This window comes from Marmota flaviventris, chromosome 3 (assembly GCF_047511675.1).
Source record: "Marmota flaviventris isolate mMarFla1 chromosome 3, mMarFla1.hap1, whole genome shotgun sequence".
Classification (NCBI taxonomy): domain Eukaryota; kingdom Metazoa; phylum Chordata; class Mammalia; order Rodentia; family Sciuridae; genus Marmota; species Marmota flaviventris.
In genome coordinates, this window is record NC_092500.1 from 34,278,909 (window position 1) to 34,299,086 (window position 20,178).

At 30.3% G+C, this 20,178-nt stretch overlaps 1 protein-coding gene across 1 annotated transcript in view; it reads right to left on the reverse strand.

Annotated features, from left to right (window-relative positions):
* The window catches only part of Lrriq1 (leucine rich repeats and IQ motif containing 1), a 170,400-nt gene that overhangs the window by 53,064 nt on the left and 97,158 nt on the right, over positions 1 to 20,178 (reverse strand). Inside the window, exons 19-23 of the mRNA XM_071609153.1 lie at positions 15,434 to 15,523; positions 14,651 to 14,772; positions 14,051 to 14,146; positions 13,732 to 13,814; positions 6,866 to 6,967 (exon numbers count right to left, since the gene is read on the reverse strand). Of these exons, the coding sequence (XP_071465254.1) occupies positions 6,866 to 6,967; positions 13,732 to 13,814; positions 14,051 to 14,146; positions 14,651 to 14,772; positions 15,434 to 15,523 (493 nt within the window). The remainder of the gene's footprint in view (positions 1 to 6,865; positions 6,968 to 13,731; positions 13,815 to 14,050; positions 14,147 to 14,650; positions 14,773 to 15,433; positions 15,524 to 20,178) is intronic.

The window sequence follows — 20,178 nt, forward strand, 5'->3', positions numbered from 1 at the left end:
CCAGCCAATGACAGAAATCTGAATTTGGCACTGGCTTCAGAAGTAGCAAATTTAGAAGTTTCAGTAGATGAGAAGAGGAAAGTCATTTAACTTATGTAGATAAAAACAGGACTAAATGAAGCAAAAATAGAGAGTTTACTTAAACTGTGTGTTGAGTTCTTATATATCTGAAAATTAAAGTATTCATATTAAATGTAAGGAAAGAGAAAGAAATAACTGCAGTTATTAATGTCATTAATGTTTTGTTTTATTTTTTAATAAGTCTTTATTTTTCTTAGGAATTTTAATTTTAAGCATATTTACATTTTAGGATTATCTAATAATCCTTGTTCTTCAGCATTTTGCATTTTGTTTTGATTTAGCTACATTTGTTTTGATAAAGAACTTATCTCCATTTCCCTTCAGCCACTTACTTTCTGTATGACCTTGGGAAAGTTACTTATCAAACTCTCAGTCATAGTTTCCTTACCTGTAAATGGTGACAGTTATAAAACCTTCCTCAGAGTTTTCTAAAGGACTGAATCTGAGAATATAAACAAAACTCTTAACCGAGTACTTAAGAAATACATTAAATTCTACAAACTATAAATAGGAAAATATAAAGCCATATTTTAAAAATTCCTGTTGCAATGATTACAGCTTTTGAGCATTTACTGTATACTTACTGTATGTTCCAAACATTTAGAAACATTCACAAGCATGATCTCATGTAATACTCATACTTCAAACTAGGTACTGTTATTATCCAATTTCATAGATGCAAATCAATGCAAAAAAACATTAAATAATATCTGAAGAACACAAAGTTAACAAATGGTGGAGTCAAGATTCAAACAGTTATAATCAAGTGTAGTTTATCTGTGGGATGCAAAGACAGTTCAATATATGCAAATCAATAAATGTCATACACTATGTTAACGAAAAGAAAAAGAAAAACATGATCATCTCAATAGATGCAGAGAAATAAAAATATTTGTAAAAGTTAAACATCTTAAAACTCAGAACAGATTAGGTACAGAGGCAATGTACCTCAACACAATAAGGGCCATATGAGAAATCGGTAGCTAAATCACTGTCTAAGGTGAAATGTTGAAAGCTCTTCCTTCTAAGATCAGGGAGAAAACAAGGACTCCCACTCTAGACGTACCATTGGTAATCCTAGTCAAAGCAATTAGGCAAGAGAAAAAAATAAAATGCATCTCAAAAGGAAAGGAAAATTTATTTTCTGACATCATGATCCTAAATATAGAAAGCTCCAAGACTGTCTACCAGAAAAACTATTACAGTTCCAGTGAAATGAAACTTTAAATTAAGAAAAGCATATAAAAATCAGCATATTAAAATCAGTAGTATTTCTATACATAATAATAAACTATCCAAAAAGTAAATTAAGAGAAAAATCCCTTTTACAAGAGCAGCAACAACAAATACTCAACAAGCTTAATCACAGAAGTGAAAAACTAACAAAAGAATCAGAAGAATATTCAAACAATTGGAAAGATATTCTAAGTTCAAGGACTATAAGAATTAATTTTATGAAAATGTTCATACTAACTATTATCTACATATTCAATGCAATCTCCACCAAAATTCCAATGTCAATTTTCACAAAAATGGGAAAAAAATCCCTAAGTTTGTATGGAACCACAAAAGATACAAAATAGCTAAACAATCTTGAGGAAAAAGAACAAAGCTGAAGGTATCATATTCTCTGACTGTAAAACATATTATGAAGTGATTATAATCAAACAGCCAAAAACTGCCATAAAACAGATATATGGATAAATGGAAAGAAAAAGAAATAAGCACAGAGATTTATATGGTCAGCTGATTTTGTCTAAGGTCCCAAGAACACTCAATAGGAGACTGACAGTTTCCTCAATAAACTGAAACTGCAAAACTACTAAAAGAAAACATAGGAAGAAGATCCACGACTTTGGTCCAGGCAAGATTTTCAGATATGACCTCAAAGCAGAGGCAACAAAAGTAAAAACAGACAAATGGATTACATAGAATTAAAAAGCTTCTGCATACCAAATGTAACAATAAGTGATATGAAGAGATACCCCCACAGAATGGGAGAAATGTCTGATAAAAGGGTTAATATGAAAAACGTCTAAGGAACTTAGACTCAATAGCAAGCAAATAACTTGACCACAAAATGAACAAGGGACCATAGCACACATTTTTCCAAGAGAGACAGGTATGGCCAATAGGTACATGAAAAATGTGTCCTTATCTTCAGAAAAATAAAAATTAATAAAACCTTTATGAAACATCATCTCACTCTAGTTGGAATGCCTATCATTAAAGAGAGAGAGAGAGAGAGAGAGAGAGAGAGAGAGAGAGAGAGAGAGACTGAAGCTAACAAGTGTTGTCCAGTATGTGAAAATAAAGGGACTGATGTGCATTGTCGGTAGGAATGTAAATTCATATAAGCCATTATGAAAAGCACTATGAAAATTCCTCAGAATCCAAAAATAGAATTATCAAATGATCCAGCAATCCTATTACTGGGCACATTTATAAAGGAAGTGAAATTAGTATGTTGAAAAATTAATTATCTATACTTCCATGTTTCAGCATTATTCATAATAGCCAATACAATGTAAATAACTTAAGGGTCATTCAACAGAAGAATGGATAAAGAAAATGCATATATGTATGTGTAGATATCTATATCTATATGTATGTATGTGTAGATATACATATAAATCTACACATATATAACTACACAAATATATATATATATATATATATATATCTACTATATTTATCTATATATATATCTATATATCTGTATGTCTACACATACACACATATATGTACACATACATACATACATATATGCATGTATACACACAAAATGGAATATTATTCAGCCTTAAAAAGGGAAATTCCTGTAATTTTTGGCAACATGAACGAATACAGAGGATATTTTTGCTAAGTAAAATAATGTAGGCATAGAAAGACAAATACCAAATGATCTCACATATATGTGGTATCTAATACAGTTGAACTCATAGAAGTAGAGAGTAGAATGAGGGTTACCAGAGACTAGGTACAAGGGAATAAGGGAGGGAGTGAGGAGTTGTTGATCAAAGGGTACAAAGTTTAAATAGGAGGAAGAGATTTTGAGATTTATTGCATAGCAGATCCACTGTAGTCAATAATGCACAGTATACTGCAAAACAACTAGGAGTAAATTTTAATTGTTTTAAAATTAAAAAAAAATGATAGGCAAGCAAGGTGATAGATCTATTAAGTAGCTGGATTAAATCATGCACTTTGTATACCTCTGTCAAAACATCATACTGTATCCCATAAATGCATATGATTATAATTTATCAAGAAAACAATACTATTAATAAAAGGAAATTAATATGTGACTGTAAGGAATACCAATGAAGGTGGAGTGAAATGGGCACTCCATGCACACTCTTCTGATGCTTAAACTTATAAATCTCTTGTAAAACAGTTTAATGATGTGCTACAAGTATTTAAATACCCATGCTCTGATCTGTTAATTCCACTTCTAGAAATTAATTTAATAATTAAACTGGAGCTAAAAAAGACTCAAATTGTATTACACAAACTATACCCATAAAGCTATGCTTCCTATTATACCAGTGAAAAATAAGAAGAGTGGTAAGACAGACAAAAAAAAATTAAAACTAGGTAGGAGATCTTCAAGGTAATAATCAAGAAAGTGTCTGAATTGTAAAGCAATGTCATATATTGTAGCCCAAGAACAACTACAGGTGATAACAAAGGTAAACTAAGGTAGACACCTGATTGTAAAAATAACCAAATTAATTTGTTTACAAATTAATCATCAAAGTAAGCCAACGTTAAATCTGTACAGTTCCCAGGTTCTCAGTCTTATAGGAAGAACTGTCTCATTTGACACATGGAACATATATTAGGTTACAGAGGTAACAAAGGTTCCTCAACTTAGATCAGGTTAAAGGTCAAAATTGTTCATGAACAAGACAGAATAATATTATAACACACAAACTAGTAAAATGGCATTTTCCATCTATTTAATATAATTTATTTCATATAAAATCTTCCTTAAATTTAACCATATTTTCCACTCTAGAAAAACAGAGACAGAGTATATCCCATCCTGCTAGAGATACTCAGAAAAATGCCACAATAATAATCAAAGAAGTTTAGTACATTTATTTAATTTATAAAAACCATGGAAATTTCACAGTGTCTTTTGTCAAGCGGGAAAATAAATTTTGTTTTAAATTTAATTTTTTAACATCATACAATGTTACTATAAAATAAATGGGAATTATAGAAAGCAATACTCAAATAATACTGACATAATATCAACAAAATCAAGGGAATTATAAGACTAGGCTGGTACACCATTTATGCCAGATCTATCCCAAAATTCAGTCAGATAATCTGAACTTACAACAAAATTTAATTGCGATTCCCCACCTTTTTTTGAAAGTCAGAAGAAGAATAGAAATTTAGTAGATTAGACAAAGGGGAATGAAGAGAATGGAGGGTATAGGAAAGACAGTGGAATGAATTGGACATAACTTTCCTATGTTTATACAATCATTGAAACTCCACATCATGTACAACCACAAGAATAGACTCCTAATTAGAAAAAGTTATACTATATTTATTATATGTGAAAATATACTCTACTGTCATGTGTATCTAAAAAGAACAAATTAAAAAAAGAGAAAGAAAAAGAAGCCCAACTATTAATTTTATTCGAATGTTTTCTTAAGGAATAGGAAGCTCTTCCAATGTTCTAAAATTAGATTGTGATGATGGTTATGTAAATCAAATTTACTGAACTACACTCCTAAATTATATTTTGTAATATGTAAATTGTACCTAAAACAGCTTATTTCAAAGTGCACCCTCTACTGGGCAGCTGGGGCAGGCTGCTAACTTGGAAGTTGTTCTCTGTGGCCTAAGAAAATGAGTATGAGCCTGGGAAGTGAGTCCAGAGCAGCAGTTAAAGATAGCATGGCTTTCAGCCTGACCAGTAATGGGTAAATTGTCTTTTGGTCCCCTTAAAACAAAGGGCAAAAATGAACATATTAATTAGGGAAAATTTTCTTATATATAGAACTGTTTCAGCCAAGCTTATTCCTTAAAACAAAACCCTAAATCCTTAAAAAAACTGTGACTCACTAGATAGAAAGTCTGGTATATACATAAAGCCCATTCAGTGAAAAATGAAATGTAAGACATACTTGGGGTTGCAAAAACAAAACAATGAAACAGTAAACTAAACACATTTCACATAGGGCAAAGAAAACAAAACAAAACAAGTCCTCACTCACAAAGCATATGTGGAAATGTTCCATATTCAATGGGCCACTTTTTGTCACTATTTTGACTATTACTAGCATACCTTACATTAGAATACACTTTAATAAACATAAGCATACACATACTATTTTAGATGGCAACATCTCCTAGAACAGGAGAAAATGCAACAGAACTCATTAGGATAGATTTCTCCTTTCTGATTCTAAGATTGAAATAAATTAAATGTCTTTTACTCCTAGACATTTCCTTCCTAAATCAACAATGATCCTACTTAACAGATAATACCTGTGGAGTTATTGTTTTTAGCAAAAGTTCTACTTTTCCTCTCAAAAACAGTGAAATGGTGAAGACTAACAAGGAACTGAATCCTAATTAAAACCTAAGCCGTATATTCATATTGGAAATATAATTTTTTATTAAAATATTAACTCATTAGCAATTCTCACAATTATATTGAGTTTTTATACCTTTAATGGACACCAAAAGTTCAAAATGTTTTCCCATAGAAAATTCTAAACAACAACAACAATGACAAAAAATAGAATTAGAAAACAAATCTCCACATACCATAATCTATAGATTCAACAATTTTGATAATTTGGCACACTTGCTTTATCTACTTTTCTACATATGTATTTTTTTCTGTGTACTTTCATGTAAACTCCAGCCTCCACGTCTTCTACCCCTATGGACATTAGTGAGCATTTCTAAAAAAATAATAAATTTAGTGACTACCAAATGTTTCTTTAAATAGAAATGTATTTTCAGTCATATCATGAAGATGCATAAATTTAAGATTTACTTAGTATCTACAAAAGATAAACTCTTAAAAATCCTAAATAATTTCTTTCCATTAAAATGTATCTGGCTCATATTTTTCTATTTGAAATTACTATACAAAAGTATAGGTAAAACACTAAAAATTTTAATACTAAAAAGAAAGCAAGTGAAAAATTGTTTTAAGTCATGCTTGCCACTGTATTACATTTATATATTTCTGTTTAATAATATAAACTCATAATTCTCCTGAATATTAAAATCAGAAGCAATCTTCTACCTAGGTGTGCAAATACTGAACCTTAAAAGAGAGTTAGCAAGCTGTGAATACTGTAAAAAATTAAAATTCTGGAGTATAATTTATAGTGTTTAATGAAATTTGTACATATTGGATATACTGGAACATCATTTTAACATGTGATCACTTTCATTGACATAAACTAATCTTATGTCAGTGTATTTTTTAAGTCACTGTAATTTTATGTCACTGTAAAATTTAAATTACATTAATAGCACTAATAATACAGCCATTATATTTTCACATAAGATAAAAGGAATTTAAAATTTAGATGAGCATTGATAGAAATGCCAAATTATCATACCAAAATATCAAAACACTAAATTAGTATTTTAGCTCCTGATCATATTTTGACTTTTATTCATATATTTTGTACACATTTTCCATGTGTATTTTGGGGATTATTGAGGATTAAAATATATGTTTGAATATAATATCTGATCTTTTAATCTTTCTATGCATCAAGTATTAAATCCATACCTTCAAAGTAGCCATCTCTTTTGGACGGTGTCTGCTTTGGTGATTTTATAACAGAAACTTTATTTTCATTGTTTTTGAATAATGCTAGGCGCACACTGGGATCTAGACAAAAAGAACAAGAGAGAAGATCAGCTCTGGATCATTCTTTCTCTAAAAGGACCACATATTTTTTTTATGATGGTATTAAAATATTATCCCCTCTGTAGGAGTCTATGATATTGATGATCTTATTTCCCAATTTATAATATGAAAAGGTAGCCAACCAATATTCTTGGTTGTCTGAATATACACACAGCCAATACTTAGTATAAAGGACAGTAACACTAATAATGTGAAAAAAGTTGCTTGTAGACTTCCCAGTCATGGCATCATATACTTTACTATTTCCTAATTTACCTCCTTTTTAAAATCCCTAATATTTCTTCTAGATAAAGCAAAATTTCTATAGATGTATAACTAGGCAATAAAGTTCTCATTATAGAAAAAATACATGTGTTCAACTTTTCCCCCTCTAAATTACAGAGCTAGGATATGGGAACATGAAAGCAGGCAGCTATTAGATTGAGGGCCAAAGAAAAAATTATTAATTATTTCATTAATTTTATACATACAATTTTGGTGTTTTTTTCCCAAATATATTGTATTTACCTACCAAAGACGTACAAATACTCTAAAGGTTTTAAAGTCTAAAATATCCTAAATGTATTATTTTACAAAACAAAAAGTGTGATTTAAATGTAGGGCATGTAACTTTTTATTTGTAATAAATACTATACATATTCTCTGGAATATGAAAAATGAGAATTCAGTACTTCTGTATTATGAGTTTTTGCTTAAGAACTCTAAGAAGACAGTGATGCAAGTACTAGGGAATGAAATCCAGGCTGGAAAGTTATGCATTTAGTAGGGTAGGAAAAACCACAATTTGGAGTAGCACACATTTTCATAGTATTCTGTATCATCTGGCTGGAAGAGAGTTTAAGAATATTTGATTAATATCTAGTATAATAGAACTCAACATGCTAAGTGGGAAAACAAGATATTAAATGTCATGAATATTAAACAGTATATTTTAATTAAATGATAAAGTAGCATATTTCTTAGAATGTGCATTTTTCTAAGCAGAATAAATAGCATTTGTAGAGTTATTCTCCAATATAAGCAACCTGATGATTTTCATTTTTTTTAGTAATAATTTATCCTTAGTAATTTTGATTAACACACTACACCAAGATTATACTTCTTTAACATTAGAAAAATCTCAATGTTTGGGTACTTCCCTAAGTGTAGGCAACCTAAAGTGTTTTAATAATTGGATATTTCTACATTAATTCATTTTGAATTATCAATATGAATAATAAAATTATGTATATTTCATTGAATAAGTTTTATGTGTCACCTAAATCATTAAAAAATATTGATATATCAAAAGAAGCATTACTCAATCAGGGAAGACAGATTTCTATGGGTTCACAAACTGTGTGGTACCTCACAACTTCTTTTGATAACTTATAACCATCTTTCTATTCTCCTGCTCTTCTTGCCTCTTGGCAATGACTGGCAATTCAACATTATTAGTTCAGATTCTAGTTTCAATTTTTACCAGTTGTATCACTCTAAAAACAATTGCTCTCATTTTATGACTTCTCTGTCCATCAGAAATAATACTGACTTTCAAGAACTACTGTGAGAATTTAATGTAATAATGTGTGTAAAGCATCAAATCTAATACCCACATAAGTGTGGACACTCAATAAATGACAATTAGCAGATAGATATATATTACAACATAAACAACTATAATATTTCCAACCTATTGTACTCTTGGAAAAGACCATAAATCTTTCATAGTATAAGAAATAGATGAATCCATAATATCTTCCTTTTATGAAATATAGCACACAAAACAAAAGCTATGGATCTTTTATTAATTCTTTGGTACTTCCTTGGGCAAGCAACAATCTATCTATGAATTTTTTTTTTTTTTTGTATGGGGAATTGAACTCAGGGGCACTAAACCATTGAGCCACATTCCCAGCCCTACTTTGTATTTTATTTAGAGACTGGGTCTCACTGAGTTGCTTAGCATCTTGCTGTTGCTGAAGCTGGCTTTGAACTCCAGATCCTCCTGTCTCAGTGTCCCAATCTGATGAGATTATAGGCATGAGCCACTGTGCCCAATTTATGAGGTTATTTTTTAAATATGTAAAATAGGGATAACAATAGCACTTCCTTATACTATTATCAAGATCAAATAATTTAATACCTGTCAAATAACCAAAATAATCAGCTCAATTTATTCAATAAAATAGTTTTATTCCCCAAGTATAAATGTCCTTTCATTTAAAAACATTCTGCTTGCATCAGCAAAAATTGATTTAAAACTTAATTCAGATTGCAAAGGGATAATGATAAGAAGCAAGACACACTTTGGTAATTTAAGATAGAGGGAAAAAATCACTTGATTTTGATAGTTCCTGGAAATACCACCTTGGTTAAGACACTATTCTTACTCCCCCACAACCCTAAATACAGTCTAGTAGAAAGTCAGGGGATAAGGATGTGTAAAGTACAAATTGTGACACAGTTCTCATGACTGTAAAATTAGTTTTGCGCATTAATTCCACTCCTCTGTGATCATCAATACCAGGTCTGTTACTTTTTTATTTTTATTTTTTCAGAAAATTTTGAGTCTCCCAAATATGGCTTGCTTATGACAGGAAATAAAAATATTTTTAAAAAGCTCTATGTAAGTAAGCTGAGTTCCTACTAATGAACAAGGCTTTATACTTTGATGCTCTATATCACTTATCTCATTTAAGTAATATAATTTTAGTTAGACAATAGAAGTATACACAACAATATTTCTTTTTGAATCCTCTCACTTAAAACTATCATTTTGCAAACAAATTGCTTTCCTACAGTCCTTGAACTACTCAGTGCACATTAAAAAACGAAATTACCCTTTCTTAATTTCCACCTGGTTAATTCTTGGTTGAGATTAAATGTTAACCTTTTTCTTCATCTTATTCTTTCTTTTCTCTAGGAAATTTTGATATGCATCAAAATGATAAATCTAGAAAAACCATATTATTTGTGCATCCTATGTTCTTAGCCCTTAAACATTTTACCAGCTGTTCTGCACCAAAAGCCATATACTCAGAACATTCTAAGAAACACTTCACATCAAAACCAGTCACCACGCCCCTTCCCCAGCTAGCGAATCTCAGACTTGCTACCAATTATGCTTGCTACCCTAAGGTTATTGACCCTGCATGTTTTCAATAAACCTGTAACTCGCCTTACATTTGATATTCTTCACTGCAGCACTGAATTCTAAACTATCCTCAGTTTCTGCTAAATTCCAATGCAGATCACCAAATTTTGTAAATACTAACCAGGGAACAGTAAAGCATAAACAAACAACCCACAAAAACAATACTGGTCATTATTGGTTGAAGCTGATATCACTCATGAGGGGAAAAGCAATTATTTATTTACTGAGAAAAACAACTATAACCCAAACATAAACTGGGTAGATCATGATAGCTCTTCACAATTTTAGATTTCATCCCATACCTTCTAATCAATTCCTGTTCCTTGTCCTACACTCTGCCTCCTTCTCTTTAAAGCAGATGGCTTCACTTAAAGCAACAGAAGTCATCAATAATGAATCTCCCCCAACAGCTGTCCACACTACATTTCCTCAGTTCCTTACATCTTTATTAAACATCTTCCTTCAGTTTCTTCCTCTATCTGCAACTGATTCCATTACACCTCACTTTTTAAAAATTTAAGTCACCTTATGCCTTTTGTCCTATTTTCACTCTCATCTTCAAATATTATTGACTTCTATTCCTTGACTAATAAAAATGTAAAGATATGAACAAGAAATATTGTTAAGTGCTTACTACTAAATTGCTCTCAGTTTTTCATGGCAGAAATTTGAATTAAAGTTTCCATACTCATGTTTACACCCCATGTCCTTGAGGACCACTGCCTTTGTTTAATTGTAGGATATCATTTATTGCACTAATTAGTAGTTCCTATTCTCTGACACCTCTCCCACCACTCTACCAACCCCCATAGATCTGCCTATGCTCCCGGCACCGGCAGTTTTATGGACAATGTTGCCCTCTGGTGGCTTGAAGTTACAAATTGATAAATTGTTAACATAAAACACACACACACACACACACACACAAACACACACACACACAAACACACACACACACCATCTCCATGTATATTTAAAGATTACTAGTATATTTAAAGTATTTCACAGGAGTTAACTATTTAGCAGGATTTCAATATTTAAAACATTGATTTAGATCATAAGTAAGTAAAGTTTTAAAATTATGGCTATTATTTGGATAGATTCCAGTAAATTAATGGCATAGCACACATTGACTGATTTATAAAACTGAGAAAGGTAATAGAAAAATATCTATTCTCTAGGAAGAAAACCTAAGGTAGAGACTTAAATAATTTATTCAAAACTAAAAGAAGTGACATGAGTACTATATGATTAACATAACAGAAGATAAATAAGATGTGATCCTTAGAAAGGATTGCCTTGATTTTTTTTTCGTTCCCTTTAATCCTCCCTTAATATTTTTAATTTGTGTATCTGCTGTGAAGGAGAAACAGAGGAATATAGGATAATATAAAGCTCATATGTAGAATAATAATATGGGATAATACATAGGTTATATGTAGGCATTCGAATTTCTAAGAAATGTTGCTTTTGTTTTCTTAATCTAATATTATTTTAATGAAACAAAAGAAGAAATGTTCAAAATTCAAAATCTCACATAATAACATAGATGTAGTTTGAATCTTGTAAAAAGAGTAATAATCCCCATAAAAATGATACAATTGCCACTCAGAATTTTTAATCTAACAGAGCATGCTTTGTGAGCACTGACAAAATGTTAAGATGTAGTTACTAAACTGGATGGTTGGCTGTGCTTTTTTATTTGTTACCCTACCATGCCCCCTTGTGACTGATAAAAAGCAGCTTTATTTTTTGACCTAATTATATTGAATTGTGGCCATTAAAGCAATAATATTTATGTGTGAGCATATATTGCTTATTGAATCCTTTGCTAATACATATTTCTCATGGTGATTTAAGAAAAAGGACCCAACCAAAACAAAATAGCCCCTCAATTACAAGAATCAGTAAGAAAGAAATATTTTTCAAGACAGAATCATATGGCAAATCTGATAAGGTAAACTTTTCCTTAGCTTTGAATGCAGAAGCTACTGAAAAAAAAAAAAAAAAAAACTAAAAATATCTTTTAAGAATAGTTCTAGAAAAATTTCTGGAACATAAATAGGTAAAATTTATTTGTTGAAAATTGGTTGAATCAGTTCTTAAACCTTTTTCACAGCTGATCTTGCCCCAGGAGTTTCAGAAAAAAAATTAATTCTCAAAACAGTTGTTTTTCTCATAGTCTTGAAGATGGATAGAAATAGACATCAGAGCAATAAAAGAATTTATCAAACTACACTGATTTATTTTACTGGATACCACATCCCCAGAACTGAAAAGAGTGTCTGACTGTTGCCTGGGTTTTGGTTACTGTTTCACCAGGTAACCACCACAGAGTTTTCTGCTCACAGAGACTTCATAAACTTAGTAGGAGTTTACTAGATGAGAATGCAGGTCACAGACAATTTGGAAATCACAATATTTATTTATATTTTCTTTAAAAATGCTTAAAATCCCAATATTTAAAACCCAACAAAATTTTAATACACACAAAATTATAATTATCTCAAAAAGGTAACATAAAATTATCATTAATGTAAAACCAACAAAGGAAACTTGTACAATTCTGAAAATGAATCCTCTGTAACTTCTCAATAGCTGATTAGTGATGTGCCAACAAATCAGTTATTCCATGGAAAACAACAGTATTTTGATTATTTTATTTCTATTTTTTTAAACATTAAAACACACACATTATTCAGAATTCTACTGAATTAGTAATTTAAAATAATACATAGAAAAACAATAAAGATAAAGAGTTTTTGAGCACTCACTTCTATGTTTACATATAAGAGAATTATAGGAGAACATAAATTTATTTTCTGATGAACAAAAACTCAGTTTTTTAAAAATGATACTTATAACAAGCCTATTAGTGCATCAGTTCATAAAGTTACAAATAAATGCAGTTATCTGCTGTATGTAAATAATTTTAAATAGTGCTAAATAAAGAAATAAAATCATAACTTGCTATTTCTTGCTCTGACATCTGTAAGCTCTTCCACATATTAATTAACTATACTAAAATCATTAGTGTTATCTAAAGACATGATTTGAAGAGTAGCCTGGCAAGTAGGATAGAAGATGCCTTTGAACACTTCCCAAATTCTTCAAAAACTACTGTCCCAAACACATAAATTGTGTTTCTTTTTCAATGTATCAAGTTGAAAAATCTTCATAGCTTATTAAATCCTTGAAACTGATGAATTTATACTGTTTACTGAATAATCAAGCAATATAAGAACACACAAAGGAATATGAAGCTGATGCTCTTTAGAATCAACATTCCCCCAAAGGAACCACTTTAGAAGCAAATTATAATATAATACTCAGTACACAACAGATAGAATAATAAATAGCAAAGTAGATAAGAAACAGGGTAAAAGTATTTTAAAAGTACAATAAATCCTTCAATGTAATAGCATAGTAATTTTCTCTAATTTTTTAAAATTTATTTTTGGTGTGATTATTTTAGACATTCATTTGTGCATTCATTTATTTCATATTAAAATAGTGTATAAAATGTATTTTTAAAGAATTTATCTTAATATCACAAATAGTTACTATTCAAAGAATATTAATTACTTACCTAATTTTTTCTTTAATTTCTTCGATTTCATTTTCTGTGCCCTCTTCAGCATTTGTTGAGCAGTAGAAATATCCTTAAATCCCCTGTTAAAAAATAAATTTCATGAAGGCAAAAAATATCCAGGCCTTGTATATACACATAAAGATAAGTACACACATCTGAATTACATCATCCTAAAATAAATTTGTATTCCCATTTAATCAGATGCTTAGTTTCTTGAAAATTAATAAAGACATTCTCAAATCCTGAAAATTATCTGTCTTGGACATTTATTAATCTCTCAATTTCTTAAGTTTTAAGTGTAAAACAGACTACATACCATTCTTCTGAAATTTTTTCTTCTTTTTCAGATCTTAGTAAACTCTTTCTACTAGTCTTAGATTCAGATGTCCAGGATAAAGTTCCATTTTCTGATCTGGCAATAGAAATAAATGACTTTTAACTGAATCAACACAAATATCAGCACCGTCTAAAAGTACAAGCTGTTTATGTTGTCTCAAAGTTGGAAATAAAATCCATTTACAGAAAAACTTTATCTTGAAAAGTAATAAAAGTCTGCCATTAATTTTAAATGTTTACATTTCAATTACTTGAAGCATATTTCAATCCTATTGCTGAAAGTAATGCAGCACTGGGACTTTTATTCTAATTCTTATCTCCACCTATAAAGCAGTAAAGATCCACTTGTTTGCAATAATTAATTACATTATTTCGCCAACACGTAAGTTTTGTAGTTGCTTTAATGCACCTACCTCACATTTTTTCTTACACTGAAAACTCAAAAAAATGATATTTTTAATATTGATTGTTGTTCCATCTTTTAAACAAGTAAATTCACATCTATTTTTGTAATGCTGCTTAAGGAATATAATGTTTTGTCTTTTATAGGTTGATTTCCTAAGAGAATAATTTAGCTTACCTGCCATTTAAGTGTGTGTGTTCTGATGAAAAACAATTTTCTTTGTCATTACATAGCCATGCTTGAGCTGGATGACTTGGTAAATTAAGTGAGGCATCATCATATTTCAAAGTTCCAGAGATCTTATCAGACAAAAATGTAAATAAGTGTAAAGAAAATTGGAAAATTCTATCATTTATAAAGTATTGCTTTCTATTCATGTTACCAAGTAGTTTCATGAGGGAAACTCACAAAAATATTAAAAACTTTTTAAAATGAAATTTCTGGAGAATTCATACATGACTTGTTATAATGATGTAGAACACGTATTTTGGTATAGTTCACATATGTAAAATGATTAATAGCAAAGATCTTTAAAAAATCTCAGAAAACAAAAACTTCAAAGATTATCAAATAAATAACAGATATTGCAGTCCATTGACCTCTGACTGAGAATCTTCAGCTGCTGCCCTTTTAATGCATATTTTTGTATTTTTAAAGTGCTGTCAACTAGTGATTTTAGTCTACTGCCAAATATGCAGCTGAAGCATATCATTATTATTATTTTTTTTGCTACTGTGAAATAAAGTGTTGAAAGAAATCCAAAATAAAGAAAAAAAAATAGGAGTAAATGAAAGAAAAGCTACATGAAAAATTACATCTGGGGATGAGGAGGAAGTCAAAGGCTTCTAAAAGTAATTATGTTTTTCAAGTCAATAAATTGTATTATTAATCACTGCAGCATAGCATAACCTTAAGAAATGAACAAAGATCGAGAACTCAGAAGTTTCCATGACATGTTACCTTTGGCCAGTGCAGCTGGTTTGAGAGAAGCAGTGTTTGTGAAGGGAAGCGGGTGGAATCTAAATCTAGCCATTCTTTCTCTAAGGCAGCCTGCACAAATAGTAACATTAAAATATACAAAATTTAGTTTGCACAGCTTTCACTAAGTTTCCTTTAAATTGTCTTATATACTACAAATGTTGCCAAAACATATCAGAATTTTTATTTACAGGGAATTTGCTCTTTGCTATTGTGAGAGGATATGCAACTATATAATGCAAACATACTAAGAAATGGGATAAGTCTTTTCATCTCCAGGTTTCCTATAAAGTGAAAACTTGATATTTAAGTACTCTTAAAATGAGGTACAGATTGTTCTGGGTATTTAACTGTTTAAAACTATGACTTTGAGCCAAATCTAGACCTACCCAAGTAAAATAATAGTTTAGCTCTTTGCAAATTAAAGTACCTTCTAGCAAACATGATTGAAAACATTACAATAAACATATATAATTAAAAATTATAATTTTTTAAACCAGAGTATATAAGCCAGGTTTTTCTTAGTTTGTTACAAATTTCACAAATTTTCTGATAGAAACCAGAATTTTAGTCAATGAATAAAACATCACAATGAATATGGTTCCTGTTATTATTAAGCTTTAATCCAACTGTTTGAATAAAAATATAAATTCAAATTTAATTCTTGAAATTCCTATTTTAAATCTCCCCTCTCTTCGGCTTGAAACATCTTTGTTCCATTCACATAATTTCCAAATTCTATCTATAATGAACTTGTGCTGATTATATTATCATTGTATATTTAAAATATAATTATCCAAATTTTATTTAATTGGATTATCTCACATAGTTTAGAAAAGACTTCTGTGGTTCTATAATATTTTTTGGATTGTTTTGGGGAAAAAAACCAAGAGCATCAGAGGAATACCGATTAATTTTTTAAAAGGCTGTAAACTGAACAAAAACAATTTTTACTTAAAACTAGAATGATTATATTCTGAGGAGATTTAAATACACTTTTCATTTATACAATTCCAGTACTTCTTGACTGCCATATGAAAGACTATAGGAAAGGCAGGACAAAGGCATACTGACAAAAGGTTGGCAGTGCCCTTGACAAATTTTCACTGTGGCTTTCAGTCTTAGGAAATCTTCTACTATTTGAAGAGTGTATAAACATGGCACATCTATTCAGTAGTTAAGTACTTTGCAAGATTTATTCCAGATAAGGATTATTAGTATGCGTATTTACAGTTATCTATTATTTAAGAACACATATCTGGTTTATGAATTGCTATTTTCAGTTTGGTAAGAGTAATGAGTTCAAGAGATATACTGTATAACATGGTGACTAAAGTTAATAACAGTTCATTGCCTTCTTGAAAATCAGTAAGTAATGTTCAGCATTCTCACCAACAACAGTGATAAATATATGTATTAATCCATACAATAAGTTTGATTTAGCCTTTCCACAATGCATACATATTTCAAAACATCATTGTGTTACACAATCAATAATTTTTGTTAATTAAAAATTCAAATTTTAGTTTTCCCAAATAAAGAGCACAGAGCATGTGCAAGAGAGAGAAGTCATTTTCTCATCAGAAGCATTAGTGTTCCTCCTTCTCATCTTCACAGAGAGAAAAGGTTTGAAAATGGCAGTCCAGAAACAATGACTATAGTTCAGAGGGGCACCACAATAAAAGGAATCAAGAGACTGTGTCAGTTTTTAAATGAAAGAGTTGACATGAAGGGGACTTGCTTTGATATGTCTGGGGAACTTAAGAAAATAAACTATTGCAATTTACTTGCAATATATTTAAGCTGCTAATGTTAACTACGTGTTAAATCATGCCAGGAATTCAGTAAACTCCTACTGACTTATACAATCAAAATGCTTATGATGGATGATAAATAAATTTGATGACTGAACCATTTAAAAATTGCTATTTGATGCAAAATAGCAAATGGGATTTAGGACTTAGATTTTTAATTATTCTTGATGACAAACAGATGAAAATCTAGATCTCTTTGAGGGAAGATCAAGGGCTACTACACATCAGCTGATGAAAAATTGCTAAAATGAGGAGAGATATGAAGGAAACAATATTACAAAAGGCAATATGACAACTGACAAGTGTCTGTGGCAAAGGAATAGTGTTATCAGGGATGGAGGCTGAGTTTTATGATTTTTTTATGGACATTTTTTTTTTCTTAAACACCTGCCAACCCAACTCCTTTTTTAATGTTCTTTGGAAATTCAGCTGTTTTCTCTCTGCAGCAGAACAAGGTCTCTCATAGCACAGTGACCTCTTTGCCTTATTATATAGATATTGAAAGAGTACTCTTACTTGAAAAACTTATATAAATAAGTCTGGGAAAAAGTTTGCTTTTTAAAAATTGATAATTAAAAATACAGAAAACTTTGCAAAACACCTTTTCTTAGTTTGAATGTAAGATCACAAACTTTTATAGGATTTCAGGATAATTCTTTCCTCAAGAAATTTCTAGAAGCTCACAGAGGAGGTTAATACAAAATGCTAAAGATGCGTGTAATTTTACCATTATACAATCACAACCAAAATAACTACCAACCAGAATTTATTATACAACAAAATTTATTAACCAACCAAAATTATTATCAAGTATATTTAGCATTACCTAGTACATTGAGGAAAATAAAATTTCAAAGTGCCAGGAAGAATTGGCCAAGAGTTATAAATATAGCACTGTCTTTTAAAATGCATCTTAAAATGTCATGCTTACAACTGCACATTTATACTATTTTTGGCTATTTCTAAGAAAACTTTATGTTCAGATATCCTTTGACTTACAACTAAGGGTTTATAAAGCATTCTTATTACTATAGGACTATTGTCATATTTACTTACATATTGAAAGTGAATTTGAACTTGAATATATTTGTATCCGAATATTCACAGTTAAACATTTGATCCAACATACACATATTTGGCTTTTGTCCATAGAAGAAAACATTATCCTATAATTCAATTTTGATAGCATGGAAAATAAAGCTATCAGGAAGAGAAGGTGCAAATAACACAGATGTTGTAATGTGTGTGTGTGCAAAATTTTTCATTCTATTTATAAAATCCTTTAATTTGACTCATGAAATGAGGACAAGACTTACTCCAAGCCTCAAGTCAGTGAATGTTGAATGGTCATAGAGATTCTAACAATAATAGTTTGACCTCTTTCTTACTACATGACTCACTTCTACCAGTATGGCTCAACAATTTCCCTTTCTGTCCAAGGTGATGCTTAAACTACACCAAAAAGAATTACTTTGAATTTTTTTCTTCATATCTTTTATAGCATCTCACAATCATTGAGGTTCATAAAGCTGGCCCAATATGAACCCCAAGTTCTGCTTTCTAAACTACTTCTTCACTTCTCCTACTTTAAAAGAATAGGTGTTTATATCATTAAATATGACTGTTGTATGGCAAACATGTCTCTTTCCACTACACTTATATCACTTGTCTTTACTCTTTTTCTTTCCCACTTCTGTTAACAATGACTATAGTTCAGAGGGGCACCATAATAAAAGGAATCAAGAGACTATTTTCCTCCAGTGTATCATAACATATAACACCCTATGAGGTTAATTTGAGACAAGGATAAAATATAAACTCCAGATCAGTGAATTGCCCAGCTTCTCACATTTTGCCTCCTTCTTAAAATTATTCCTGAACATACTAAATTTGACTTAAGACTGAGACAAAACCCAATTCTGATTATCGTGGTTTTCCGATTTTATGGTATGACATTAGCTTTTCTCATATTCTTTGGGTTTAAGGATTCATACATTATCAGTCATTTAAATTTAAAGACAATTAAAAAAAACTAGGAATGAAATTACCATATGACCCAGCTATCCCACTTCTCGATATTTATGCAAAAGAACTTAAATGAGCATATTACAGTGATACAGTCACATCAATATTTGAAGCAACACAACTCAAAATTGCCAAGTGTGGAACAAGCACAAATGGTCATCAAAAGATAAATGGAGAAATAAAATGTGGCATATATAAACAATGGAGTTTTATTCAGGCATAAAGAAGAATAAAATTATAGCAATTGCAAATAAATGAATGAAACCAGAGAACATGGTGCTAAGTGAAATAAGCCAGACCCAGAAAATCAAGGATTAAATGTTTTCTCTCGTATGTGGAAGCTAGAGCAAAATAAGGGGGAAAAGGAGTGGGTAGGGTGGCTGTGTAGAATTCCTTGAAAATAGAAGAGATATTAGTGGAGTAGAGGGGAGGGAGGAGGGATGGGGAATTTGAGGGACACTGAAATGAAATTGAACAAACTATCCTATGAACATATATAAATATACCACAGTGAATTCTACTTTCATAGAGATTATGTATATCTATAAAACACTAATTAAAAAATTAAAACTTAACAGAAGAAAGATTATTGGAGTAGTAGAAAAGGTACAGGGAGAGAGAGGAGGGGAGGGAACTAATTATCTTCCATGCTTGTATGTCACAATAAACCCCAATGTTATGTATAACTATAATGTACTAATAAAAAGTTATATATATATAATTTTAAAGACAATTGCATTGGTTCTTTATATGTTGACTTTTAAATAGCATGAGTAAAAATGAAAATAAAAGCTCTTAAGTTAACAAATGAAAACATCAGCTAAAGTTTATTTCAAATTAAAAAGGTTAAAAAAAATGAAAGGGCCAATGTAGACCACTATATCAGAC